Raw genomic sequence first — 12,022 nt, forward strand, 5'->3', positions numbered from 1 at the left:
CATTCCACTCCCTAATTTCTTCTGTTTCAATGGAAGTCAATGAACTAAGTAGACCCGACCCAGCTGCTATCACATTGGTGTCTATGGGAGAACCACCCCCTTAAGTAGGCAGAAATGTCAATGGTAAACAGCCTGGATGATCTTCAATTATCCACCATATTTGGTGTAATTTCACACCTGAGATGGCTGACAAACACACAAAAGGCTTATTATTACTGTATGAAGATTAAATCTTTCATTGGGATTTATACTGTATAGTATTATCAGAACACTGTTAGCTTCAGTCTGACAAAATGAGTAATGCAGCTTTTTCCCTTCCCTCTACTTAATTTTGGCATTACTAATTCAGGCCAACCATAAGAGCGCCCACAGACATCAGTAAATGGAAATGCTATATATATATATTTTTTTTATTATTTATTTATTTCTTTTTTTAAATCCCATTTTCTCCCCAATTTTCGTGGTATCCAATCGCTAGTAATTACTATCTTGTCTCATCGCTACAACTCCCGTACGGGCTCGGGAGAGACGAAGGTCGAAAGCCATGCGTCCTCCGAAGCACAACCCAACCAAGCCGCACTGCTTCTTAACACAGCGCGCCTCCAACCCGGAAGCCAGCCGCACCAATGTGTCGGAGGAAACACCGTGTACCTGGCCCCCTTGGTTAGCGCGCACTGCGCCCGGCCCGCCACAGGAGTCGCTGGAGCTCGATGAGACAAGGATATCCCTACCGGCCAAACCCTCCCTAACCCGGACGACGCTATGCCAATTGTGCGTCGCCCCACGGACCTCCCGGTCGCGGCCGGCTGCGACAGAGCCTGGGCGCGAACTCAGAGACTCTGGTGGCGCAGTTAGCACTGCGATGCAGTGCCCTAGACCACTGCGCCACCCGGGAGGCCCCGGAAATGCTATTTAACATTAAACAGTCGTACACTATCCAGATCAGATGGAACCAACATCAAAGACCTATTTTCTCCACTGCACTCCAGTATAACTGCTTAATTCCATTGACAGGTCAGGATAGCTTCCCTATCCAGAACCTCAGCTTTCCCGAAAATCGTACCCTTCCTTTCCAGGCAGTTGCTGGCTATAATTCGAACCAGTTTCGATGCCCATGTGTCTCAACAAATGAATCATGAAAAGAATAAGCCCGCTGTTTCTGTTTCCGGTTAATGACCACTATTTTCTGTCAATTGTAAATGAATGCCTCCTGATTGATGTGTAGAATAACAAGGGGAACACAAACCTATCGCAGGAGTGAGTGAGAAAGTCACAAGTGACGTCATTGTAGGTTCTATGCCAACAGTTGCTTGGTACCAGATGGCAATGCCTACTGTATCTGTTTGTCAGCAGAGTGAGTGAGTGAGTGAGTGAGTGAGTGAGTGAGTGAGTGAGTGAGTGAGTGAGTGAATAAAGCATAAGCTAATACATTGCTCATTATGCTGTTATATTACGCTAATCTGGCTACTACTGAGCTCTGTTTTGCCTGCTGATAGAGGGGCTCAATGTATGTAGGCTGGCATACTCCGGTAGCAGAAAAGGGCCGTGATTTCAGCTAACCTCTCTTGGGAGCAAAAAAGACGCTAACCTACGCGTGGCAGGAAGTTGTTGGAATTCAGATAGGAGAGAGGGTAGCTTTGCGCAGTATGCTGAATGGCGAATGGGTAGATGATGCAACGTAGAAAGAAGGGCGCTAGGTACAAACCGCACAAATCTATGTCTGTGAAATAGAAGCCGAGTACTTTCTTCTATCAGTCAACATATTGCTTAAAAAATTGGTGTTATGGATTAACATCCTCTACCTTATCATGGATGGACCGTTACCTATCCAATAGAACACAGAGGGTTTTCTTTAATGGAAGCTTCTCTAATGCAAATACAAGTGTGGTGGACCGCAGGGCAGCCGGCTTGGAAAATTATTGTTTTCTGTGTTTACTAATAACCTTCCACTGACCTTGAATAAAGCCTGTGTGTCCATGTACACGACTCAACTATATACACGTTGGCTGCAACAGTAAAATAAATAACTGACACCCTTAACATAGAGCTCCAGTCAGTTTTAGAATGGGTAACTAGAAATAGGCTGGTGCTAAATTTCTCAAAAACTAAAAGCATCATTTTTGGGACAAATCACTTGCTAAACCCTAAACCTCATCTGGATCTATTATTGTCACGTTCCTGACCTGTTTTCTCTTGTTTTGTATGTGTTTAGTTGGTCAGGACGTGAGCTGGGTGGGAATTCTATGTTGTGTGTCTAGTTTGTCTGTTTCTATGTCAGCCTAGTGTGGGTTCTCAATCAGAGGCAGATGGTAGTCGTTGTCTCTGATTGAGACTCATATATAGGAGGCTTGTTTTGTGTTGGGATTTTGTGGGTGTTTGTTTCCTGTCTCTGTGTTTGTGTTCTGCACCAGATAGGACTGTCTCGACTTTCACATTTGTTGTTTTTGTATTGTTGTAAGTGTTCACCGTTTATGTTCAAATTAAACATGTTGAACACTAACCGCGCTGCATTTTGGTCCTCTCCTTCATCTCAGGAAGAAAGTCGTTACAGAAACACCCACCAAACCCGGACCAAGCAGCGTGGCAACGGGCAGCAGCAACAGCAGCAGCGGTACCAGGAGGAATGGTCATGGGAGGAAATCATAAACGGAAAAGGACCCTGGGCAAAGGTGGGAGAGAATCGCTGCTCTCGGGAGGAGAAGGAGGCAGCCACAGCCCAGGAGCGGTGGATTGAGGAGGCAGCACGTAAGAGAGGCTGGAAGCCCGAGAGGCTCACCCAAAAATTTCTTGGGGGGGGGCTAAAGGGGAGTGTGGCGAAGCCAGGTTGGATACCTGAGCCAACTCCCCGGGCTTACCGTGGAGTGAGAGGGCGTCGTACTGGTCAGACACCGTGTTATGCGGTAAAGCGCACGGTGTCCCCAGTACGCGTGCTTAGCCCAGTGCGGGCTATTCCACCTTGCCACACTGGGAGGGCTAGGTTGGGCATCGAGCTGGATGTCATGAAGCCGGCCCAACGTATCTGGCCTCCAGTACGTCTCCTCGGGCCGGCGTACATGGCACCAGCCTTACAGGTGGTGTCCCCGGTTCGCCTGCATAGCCCAGTGCGGGTTGTTCCACCTCGCCGCACTGGCAGGGCTACGGGGACCATTCAACCTGGTAAGGTTGGAGAGGCTCGGTGCTCAAGAGCGCGTGTCCTCCTTCACGGTCCGGTATATCCGGCCCCACCTTCCCGCCCCAGCCCAGTACCACCAGTGCCTACACCACGCACCAGGCTTCCAGTGCATCTCCAGAGCCCTGTTCCTCCTCCCCGCACTCGCCCTGAGGTGCGTGCCCTCAGCCCGGTACCTCCAGTTCCGGCACCACGCATCAGGCCTATAGTGCGTCTCAGCCGGCCAGAGTCTGCCGTCTGCCCAGCGGCGCCTGAACTGCCCGTCTGCCCAGCGGCGCCTGAACTGCCCGTCTGCCCAACGCCGTCTGAACTGCCCGTCTGCCCAACGCCGTCTGAACTGTCCGTCTGCCCAACGCCGTCTGAACTGTCCGTCTGCCCAACGCCGTCAGAGCTGGCCGTCTCCCCAGCGCCATCTGAGCCATCCGTCTCCCCAGCGCCATCTGAGCCATCCGTCTGCCCAGCGCCGTCTGAGCCATCCGTCTGCCCAGCGCCGTCTGAGCCATCCGTCTGCCCAGCGCCGTCTGAGCCATCCGTCTGCCCAGCGCCGTCTGAGCCATCCGTCTGCCCAGCGCCGTCTGAGCCATCCGTCTGCCCAGCGCCGTCTGAGCCATCCGTCTGCCCAGCGCCGTCTGAGCCATCCGTCTGCCCAGCGCCATCTGAGCCATCCGTCTGCCACGAGCCATTAGAGCCGCCCGTCTGTCCCGAGCCATTAGAGCCGTCCGTCAGTCAGGAGCCGCTAGAGCCGTCCGTCAGTCAGGAGCTGCCAGAGACGCCAGCCAGTCAGGAGCTGCCAGAGACGCCAGCCAGTCAGGAGCTGCCAGAGACGCCAGCCAGTCAGGAGCTGCCAGAGACGCCAGCCAGTCAGGAGCTGCCAGAGACGCCAGCCAGTCAGGAGCTGCCAGAGACGCCAGCCAGTCAGGAGCTGCCAGAGACGCCAGCCAGTCAGGAGCTGCCAGAGCTGCCCTACAGTCATGAGCTGCCCTACAGTCATGAGCTGCCCTACAGTCATGAGCTGCCCTACAGTCATGAGCTGCCCTACAGTCATGAGCTGCCCTTCAGTCATGAGCTGCCCTTCAGTCATGAGCTGCCCTTCAGTCATGAGCTGCCCTTCAGTCATGAGCTGCCCTCCAGTCATGAGCTGCCTTCCAGTCCGGAGCTGCCACTAGTCCGGAGTTGTCCCTCTGTCCTGAGCTACCTCTCTGTCCTGAGCTACCTCTCTGTCCTGAGCTACCTCTTTGTCCTGAACTACCTCTCTGTCCTGAGTTGTCTCCTCTATTGTAGAGGGGAGTTGGTGAAGGTTCCTGGACCATGGTCGGGGGCGAGGGTCGCCACTCAAGGGACGCTAAGGAGGTGGACAAAGACAATGGTGGAGTGGTGCCCTCGTCCACCGCCGGAGCCGCCACCGCGGACAGATGCCCACCCAGACCCTCCCCTTGAGTTTTTAGGGGTGCGCCCGGAGTTCGCACCTTGAGGGGGGGGTTCTGTCACGTTCCTGACCTGTTTTCTCTTGTTTTGTATGTGTTTAGTTGGTCAGGACGTGAGCTGGGTGGGAATTCTATGTTGTGTGTCTAGTTTGTCTGTTTCTATGTCAGCCTAGTGTGGGTTCTCAATCAGAGGCAGATGGTAGTCGTTGTCTCTGATTGAGACTCATATATAGGAGGCTTGTTTTGTGTTGGGATTTTGTGGGTGTTTGTTTCCTGTCTCTGTGTTTGTGTTCTGCACCAGATAGGACTGTCTCGACTTTCACATTTGTTGTTTTTGTATTGTTGTAAGTGTTCACCGTTTATGTTCAAATTAAACATGTTGAACACTAACCGCGCTGCATTTTGGTCCTCTCCTTCATCTCAGGAAGAAAGTCGTTACAATTATTGAATAATGTGGCTACTGAGCAAGTTGAGGAGACTAAATTGCTGAGTGTCACCCTAGACAGCAAGCTATCATGGTCAAAACATATAGACTCAATTGTTACTAAAATGGGAAGAGGTCTGTCAATGATAAGGAGTTTCTCTGCTTTCTTGATATCTCAGTCAACCAGACAGGTCCTACAGGCCCTAGTTTTGTCGCACCTGAACTACTGTTCAGTTGTGTGATCAGGTATAGCAAAGAAGGACATAGACAAATTGCAGTTGGTCCAAAACAGAGCAGCACGTATGTACACAGAGGGCGAATGTCAATGACATGCATGTCAATCGCTTCTGTCTCAAAGTTGAGGAGAGATTGACTACATCACTATTGGTCTTTGTGTGGGGTGTTGATGAGTTGAAGGTACCGAACTGTCTGTTCAAGCAGTTGGCACACAGGACGGACATTCATCGGTATCAGAAAAGACATGCAACCAGATGTCTCTTCACAGTCCCCAGGTCCAGAACAGAGGCTGGGAAACACACAGTATTAAATAGAGCCATTACTAAATGGAACTGTCTGCCACCCCAGGTAACTCAAGCTAGCGACAAAACCAGATTTAAAAAACACATAGAAGAACACCTTACAGCACGACGGAGACTATGAAGAGAGACAAATAAATGTTTATGCATTATGTATTGTATTATGTATGTGATACGTGGATGGGGTACGACTGTGATATGTGGTTGTCTCGCCTGGCTACCTTAAGATGAATGCACTAGCTGTGGGTCGCTCTGAAGGAGAACGTCTGCTGAATGGCTAAATTGTAATGTAAATGTAGTTGTAACGTCCTGACCAGAGTTCTTATGTGTTGTGCTTGTTTTAGTGTTGGTCAGGACGTGAGCTGGGTGGGCATTCTATGTTGTGTGTCTAGTTTGTCTGTTTCTGTGTTCAGCCTAATATGGTTCTCAATCAGAGGCAGCTGTCAATCGTTGTCCCTGATTGAGAATCATATATAGGTGGCTTGTTTTGTGTTGGGGATTGTGGGTGGTTGTCTTCTGTCTTTGTGTTCTGCACCAGATAGGAATGTTTTCGGTTTTCACATTTATTGTTTTGTTGTTTGTAGTGTTCACATATTCTTTATTAAATTATGTTGAACACTAGCCGCGCTGCGTTTTGGTCCTCCCCTTCATCCCAGGAAGAAAACCATTACAGAACCACCCACCAAACTCGGACCAAGCAGCGTGGCAACGGGCAGCAGCGACAGCAGCAGAGAAAGGAGGAATGGACATGGGAGGACGAGCTGGACGGTAAAGGACCCTGGGCAGAGCCAGAGGAGTATCGCCGCCCCAAAGCAGAGCTGGAGGCAGCAAAAGCGGAGAGGCGGCGTTTTGAGGAGCTAGCTCGGCAGCGGGAGCCGGATCTGGGTTACACCACTTGGGAGGAAATAAACAGGTGGTCGGTTGACCCAGGGAGAGTGCCGGAGCCCGCCTGGGATCCCATGGAGCAATGTGCAGAGGGATACCGGCGAATGAGGTTAGCACGACAGCGCGGTAGGAAGCCCGAGAAGAAACCCCAAAAATTTCTTGGGGGGGGCTAAAGGGTAGTGTGGCGAAGTCAGGTAGGAAACCTGCGCCCACTTCCCATGCTTACCGTGGAGAGCGGGAGTACGGGCAGACACCGTGTTATGCGGAAGAGCGCACGGTGTCTCCTGTACGTGTGCTTAGCCCGGTGCGGGTTATTCCACCTCCCCGCACTGGCCGGGCTAGATTGAGCATTGAGCCAAGTGCCATGAAGCCGGCTCAACATATCTGGCCTCCAGTACGTCTCCTCGGGCCGGTGTACATGGCACCAGCCTTACGAATGGTGTCCCCGGTTCGCCTACACAGCCCAGTGCGGGTTATTCCACCTCCCCGCATTGGTCGGGCTACGGGGAGCATTCAACCAGGTAAGGTTGGGCAGGCTCAGTGCTCAAGGGAGCCAGTACGCCTGCACGGTCCGGTATATCCGGCGCCACCTTCCCGCCCCAGCCCAGTACCACCAGTTCCGGCACCATGCACCAAGCTTCCTGTGCGTCTCCAGAACTCTGTTCCTCCTCCACGCACTCTCCCTGTGGTGCGTGTCTCCAGCCCGGTACCACCAGTTCCGGCACCACGCACCAAGCTTCCTGTGCGTCTCCAGAACTCTGTTCCTCCTCCACGCACTCTACCTGTGGTGCGTGTCTCCAGCCCGGTACCTCCAGTTCCGGCACCACGCACCAAGCCTCCTGTGCGTATCCAGAGCCCTGTACGCACTGTTCCTTCTCCCCGCACTCGCCCTGAGGTGCGTGTCTCCAGCCCAGTACCTCCAGTTCCGGCACCACGCACCAGGCCTATAGTGCGCTTTGAGAGTCCAGTGTGCCCTGTTCCTGCTCCCCGCACTAGCCTTGATGTGCGTGTCTCCAGTCCGGTACCACCAGTTCCGGCACCACGCACCAGGCCTACTGTGCGCCTCAGCAGGTCAGAGTCGGCCGTCTGTTCAACGCCGCCTGCACTGTCCGTCTGCCCAGCGCCATCTGAGCCATCCGTCTGCCCAGCGCCGTCTGAGCCATCCGTCTGCCCAGCGCCGTCTGAGCCATCCGTCTGCCCAGCGCCGTCTGAGCCGTCCGTCTGCCCAGCGCCGTCTGAGCCGTCCGTCTGCCCAGCGCCGTCTGAGCCGTCCGTCTGCCCAGCGCCGTCTGAGCCGTCCGTCTGCCCAGCGCCGTCTGAGCCGTCCGTCTGCCCAGCGCCGTCTGAGCCGTCCGTCTGCCCAGCGCCGTCTGAGCCGTCCGTCTGCCCAGCGCCGACTGAGCCGTCCGTCTGCCCAGCGCCATCTGAGCCGTCCGTCTGTCCCGAGCCATTAGAGCCGTCCGTCAGTCAGGAGCCGCCAGAGCCGCCAGCCAGTCAGGAGCTGCCAGAGCCGCCAGCCAGTCAGGAGCTGCCAGAGCCGCCAGCCAGTCAGGAGCTGCCAGAGCCGCCAGCCAGTCAGGAGCTGCCAGAGCCGCCAGCCAGTCAGGAGCTGCCAGAGCCGCCAGCCAGTCAGGAGCTGCCAGCCAGTCATGAGCCGCCCGCCAGTCATGAGCCGCCCGCCTGTCATGAACCGCCCTCCAGTCATGAGCTGCCCTCCAGTCATGAGCTCCCCTCCAGTCATGAGCTGCCCTCCAGTCATGAGCTGCCTTCCAGTCATGAGCTGCCCTCCAGTCATGAGCTGCCCTCCAGTCATGAGCTGCCCTCCAGTCATGAGCTGCCCTCCAGTCCAGAGCTGCCCCTCTGTCCTGAGCTACCTCTCTGTCCTGAGCTACCTCTCTGTCCTGAGCTGTCTCCTCTATCTAGGGGGGACCTTGGTGAAGGTTCCTAGACCAGGGTCGGGGGCGAGGGTCGCCACTCAAAGGACGCTAAGGAGGGGGACAAAGACAATGGTGGAGTGGTGTCCTGCGCCGGAGCCGCCACCGCGGACAGATGCCCACCCAGACCCTCCTCTTGAGTTTTAGGGGTGCGTTCGGAGTCCGCACCTCAGGAGGGGGGTACTGTAACGTCCTGACCAGAGTTCTTATGTGTTGTGCTTGTTTTAGTGTTGGTCAGGACGTGAGCTGGGTGGGCATTCTATGTTGTGTGTCTAGTTTGTCTGTTTCTGTGTTCAGCCTAATATGGTTCTCAATCAGAGGCAGCTGTCAATCGTTGTCCCTGATTGAGAATCATATATAGGTGGCTTGTTTTGTGTTGGGGATTGTGGGTGGTTGTCTTCTGTCTTTGTGTTCTGCACCAGATAGGACTGTTTTCGATTTTCACATTTATTGTTTTGTTGTTTGTAGTGTTCACATATTCTTTATTAAATTATGTTGAACACTAGCTGCGCTGCGTTTTGGTCCTCTCCTTCATCCCAGGAAGAAAACCATTACAGTAGTGCAAAAAATATAAGCGTAACATGCAACAATTTCTAAGATTTTACTGAGTTACAGTTCATAAAAGGAAATCAGTCAATTGAAATAAATGAATTAGGCCCTAAGCTATGGATTTCACATGGCTGAGCAGGGGTGCAGCCATGGTTGGGCCTGGGAGGGCATAGGCCCACCCACTTGGAAGCCAGGCCCACCCACTGGGGAGCCAGGCTCAGCCAATAAGACTGAGTTTTTCCCCACAAAAGGGCTTTATTACAGACAGAAATACTCCTCAGCCCCCCCTCCAAACCCCCCTCAGACAATCCCGCATGTGAAGAAGCCGGATGTGGAGGTCCTGGGCTGGCGTGGTTACACGTGGTCTGCGGTTGGACGTACTGCGAAATTCTCTGAAACGACATTGGAGGCAGCTTATGGTAGAGAAATTAACATTAAATTATCTGGAAAAATCTCTGGTGGGCATTCCTGCAGTCAGCATGCCAATTGCACACTCCCTCAAAACTTCAGACATCTGTGGCATTGTGTTGTGTGACAAAACAGCACATTTTAAAGTGGCCTTTTATTGTCCCCAGTGCAAGGTACACCTGTGTAATGATCATGTTGTTTAATCAGCTTCTTGATATGCCACACTAGTCAGGTGGATGGATTATCTTGGAAAGGAGAAATGCTCACTAATAGGAATGTTAACAAATCTGCTCACAACATTTGAGAGAAATAAGCTTTGTGTGCATAACCCGGCCAGCTAATGAAACTGTGGGTTTGGACAACCAAAGAATTTCTGTACAAAGTGTCAGAAACCTTCTCAGGGAAGCTCATCTGCGTGCTCGTCATCGTCTTCAGGGTCTTGACCTGACTGCAGTCGGCGTAGTCACCGACTTCAGTTGACGAATGCATACCTTTGATGGCCACTGGCACGCTGGAGAAGTGTGCTCTTCATGGATGAATCCCGGTTTCAGCTGTACTGGGCAGATAGCAGACAGTGTGTATGGTGTCATGTGGGCGAGCAGTTTGCTTATGTCAATGTTGTGAACAGAGTGCCCTACGGTGGCAGTGGGATTATGGTATGGGAAGGCATAAACAACGAACACAATTGCATTTTATCGATGGCAATTTGAAAATATTTACAAATCTTTTTTTCTGCTAATACAGGAATATTAAAGAACCACTGCACTACTTTTGTGATTTTTTAAATGTATTAATATTTTTGTAAATATATTTAATATAAAAATATAGATATTCAAATTTTTCAGGGGGTGCTCTTCCCGCGGCTATGGAGCAGCATAAACTCACTGACTGCAAGCAGAAGGGACTGATGGCGCACGGTGAGGTGGTGGTGCCATGTCTTTCAAGCATCAAGACTTGCTTCCTTATCATCGCATTCAAACAGAGTAAAGTTGAACTTTATATAATAAGCTGCTTTGCAATTCGACAAAGTGGCAATTAGATCAAGCAAAGCGTGAGCTCTTCTACGTTTTGGAGCTGCCTGCGCTGAAATGGGCTCACTAGAGGACAAGTTACTGCGTTATTAATAGGCTTAGTTACATAGGCAATGCTTGCAATAGTTTCGTAGAAAATGAGCTGACATGAACATCTGTGAGGCCTGATCAAGACATCACAGCAATAGGGACGTTGGATTCTATTTTTAGAAACCAATTTTGTTCATACATGTGATGGGAACATTTCTGCTAGTGTGCGTCGCACCTGCTCTGGAGTAGCGTACACCGCTGGAGAATATGGAATGCAGTTTAATTTATTCATTTTCCTCAAAGGTTGCAAAGTGAAGAGTGGTTGCCTTATGCTCTCCTAGAAAGCAACATGTGAGATAGGTAACTTTTGCACTCTGGATTCCAGAACACGTTTATCTGCTAAAACGGGTTGCTATTCTTGTGGGACTTTATGTACTATTTTCATCTTTGAAATGTAAGAGCAATTTTGTAAAATGTCATGATGTGGAACATTTTTGACAAACAGAACTGCGACTAAATCCTTAAATATATACAATTTCATCCTATTTTTTTTTATCCATATCGAGACACCATCGCCGTGGCTCTTATGGGAATGAAACACTCCTCCCGCTGTATGCTCCTCAGGAGAAAAATGGCGGAGTCCGAGAGCACTGAGGTAGGTGTGCAAGTTACGATAAATGAATGTAGGCTACACTAAATATGTGAGTGATGAATAGGCTAGTGCAATGCGCTGTCAGGTTTGATTCTCATTTCGAGGATGCAAAAGCCATCCAGAGTAGGCTGGTACCTCTGAGATGTATTTTCTAGTACTCATCGGGTCCACTCTTGTGCACCAAATGCCCTTCGGTGACAATGGCACGCTCCACTCGTGCCATATAATTTTAATCGAAGCATAAAATAGTGACTTCAAATTGTTCTCTGAGCATAAATTGAGTCTTGTGACACCCTGTTTCATGGTAGCCTAGCTATCCTAATGATAGCCTACTCGTGTGTCTGCCACCAACTATTTGTTTGTCTCATTTTGAGAAATATCGCACTCCGTCACAGGTAAAGATTCGGAGCAATGTGATTTAGGGCGCGAAGATTTGAGCTCGTGCGTCCTCCCTTGTCCTGTCCAGCTGCATTGCTGGACCATGCGCCGAATTGTCGACTAAAAACGAGTGTTATAACCAACATATTTTTAGTTTGTTGTTAGATTGTTAGGCGAGTGTTAAAGCAGATTTTAGCAGGAATCTGACTGGTCAAAATCCCGTTCAGATGAGTGAGAGGTCCCTTAGTTTTATCAGTAATGTGTGTTTATCACCAGTAGCTAGCTGAGTGTGTTTGGAAAATGCACATATTTCTATTAAATGTTGGATAGGATATTGGGAAGTCCATAACTCATATTTGTATGCATAGCATAAACTAATCTGCTCAGCATAATATGACAGCCTAGAAATCAGTTTCACTTTAGAAGTATGAGCAAGGTCCATGCTATCCAGGAACGTCCCAACCCCCATGAAGTTGAAATTTAAAATGGTTAAGGGCAGGGATGTAAAAATACTTTAAAGTACTACTGAAGTCGTTTTTTGTGGTATCTGTACTTTACTATTTATATTTTTTACTACTTTTACTTCACTACATTCCTAAATA

General features: G+C 50.6%; 1 protein-coding gene across 1 annotated transcript in view; it reads left to right on the top strand.

Moving 5' to 3' along the window:
- The first annotated feature begins 10,976 nt into the window (after positions 1 to 10,976).
- The window catches only part of LOC120066432 (protein arginine N-methyltransferase 8-B-like), a 39,481-nt gene continuing 38,435 nt past the window's right edge, over positions 10,977 to 12,022 (top strand). Inside the window, exon 1 of the mRNA XM_039017794.1 lies at positions 10,977 to 11,053. Coding sequence (XP_038873722.1) covers positions 10,977 to 11,053 — 77 coding nt within the window. The remainder of the gene's footprint in view (positions 11,054 to 12,022) is intronic.

This window comes from Salvelinus namaycush, chromosome 21 (genome assembly GCF_016432855.1).
Source record: "Salvelinus namaycush isolate Seneca chromosome 21, SaNama_1.0, whole genome shotgun sequence".
Classification (NCBI taxonomy): domain Eukaryota; kingdom Metazoa; phylum Chordata; class Actinopteri; order Salmoniformes; family Salmonidae; genus Salvelinus; species Salvelinus namaycush.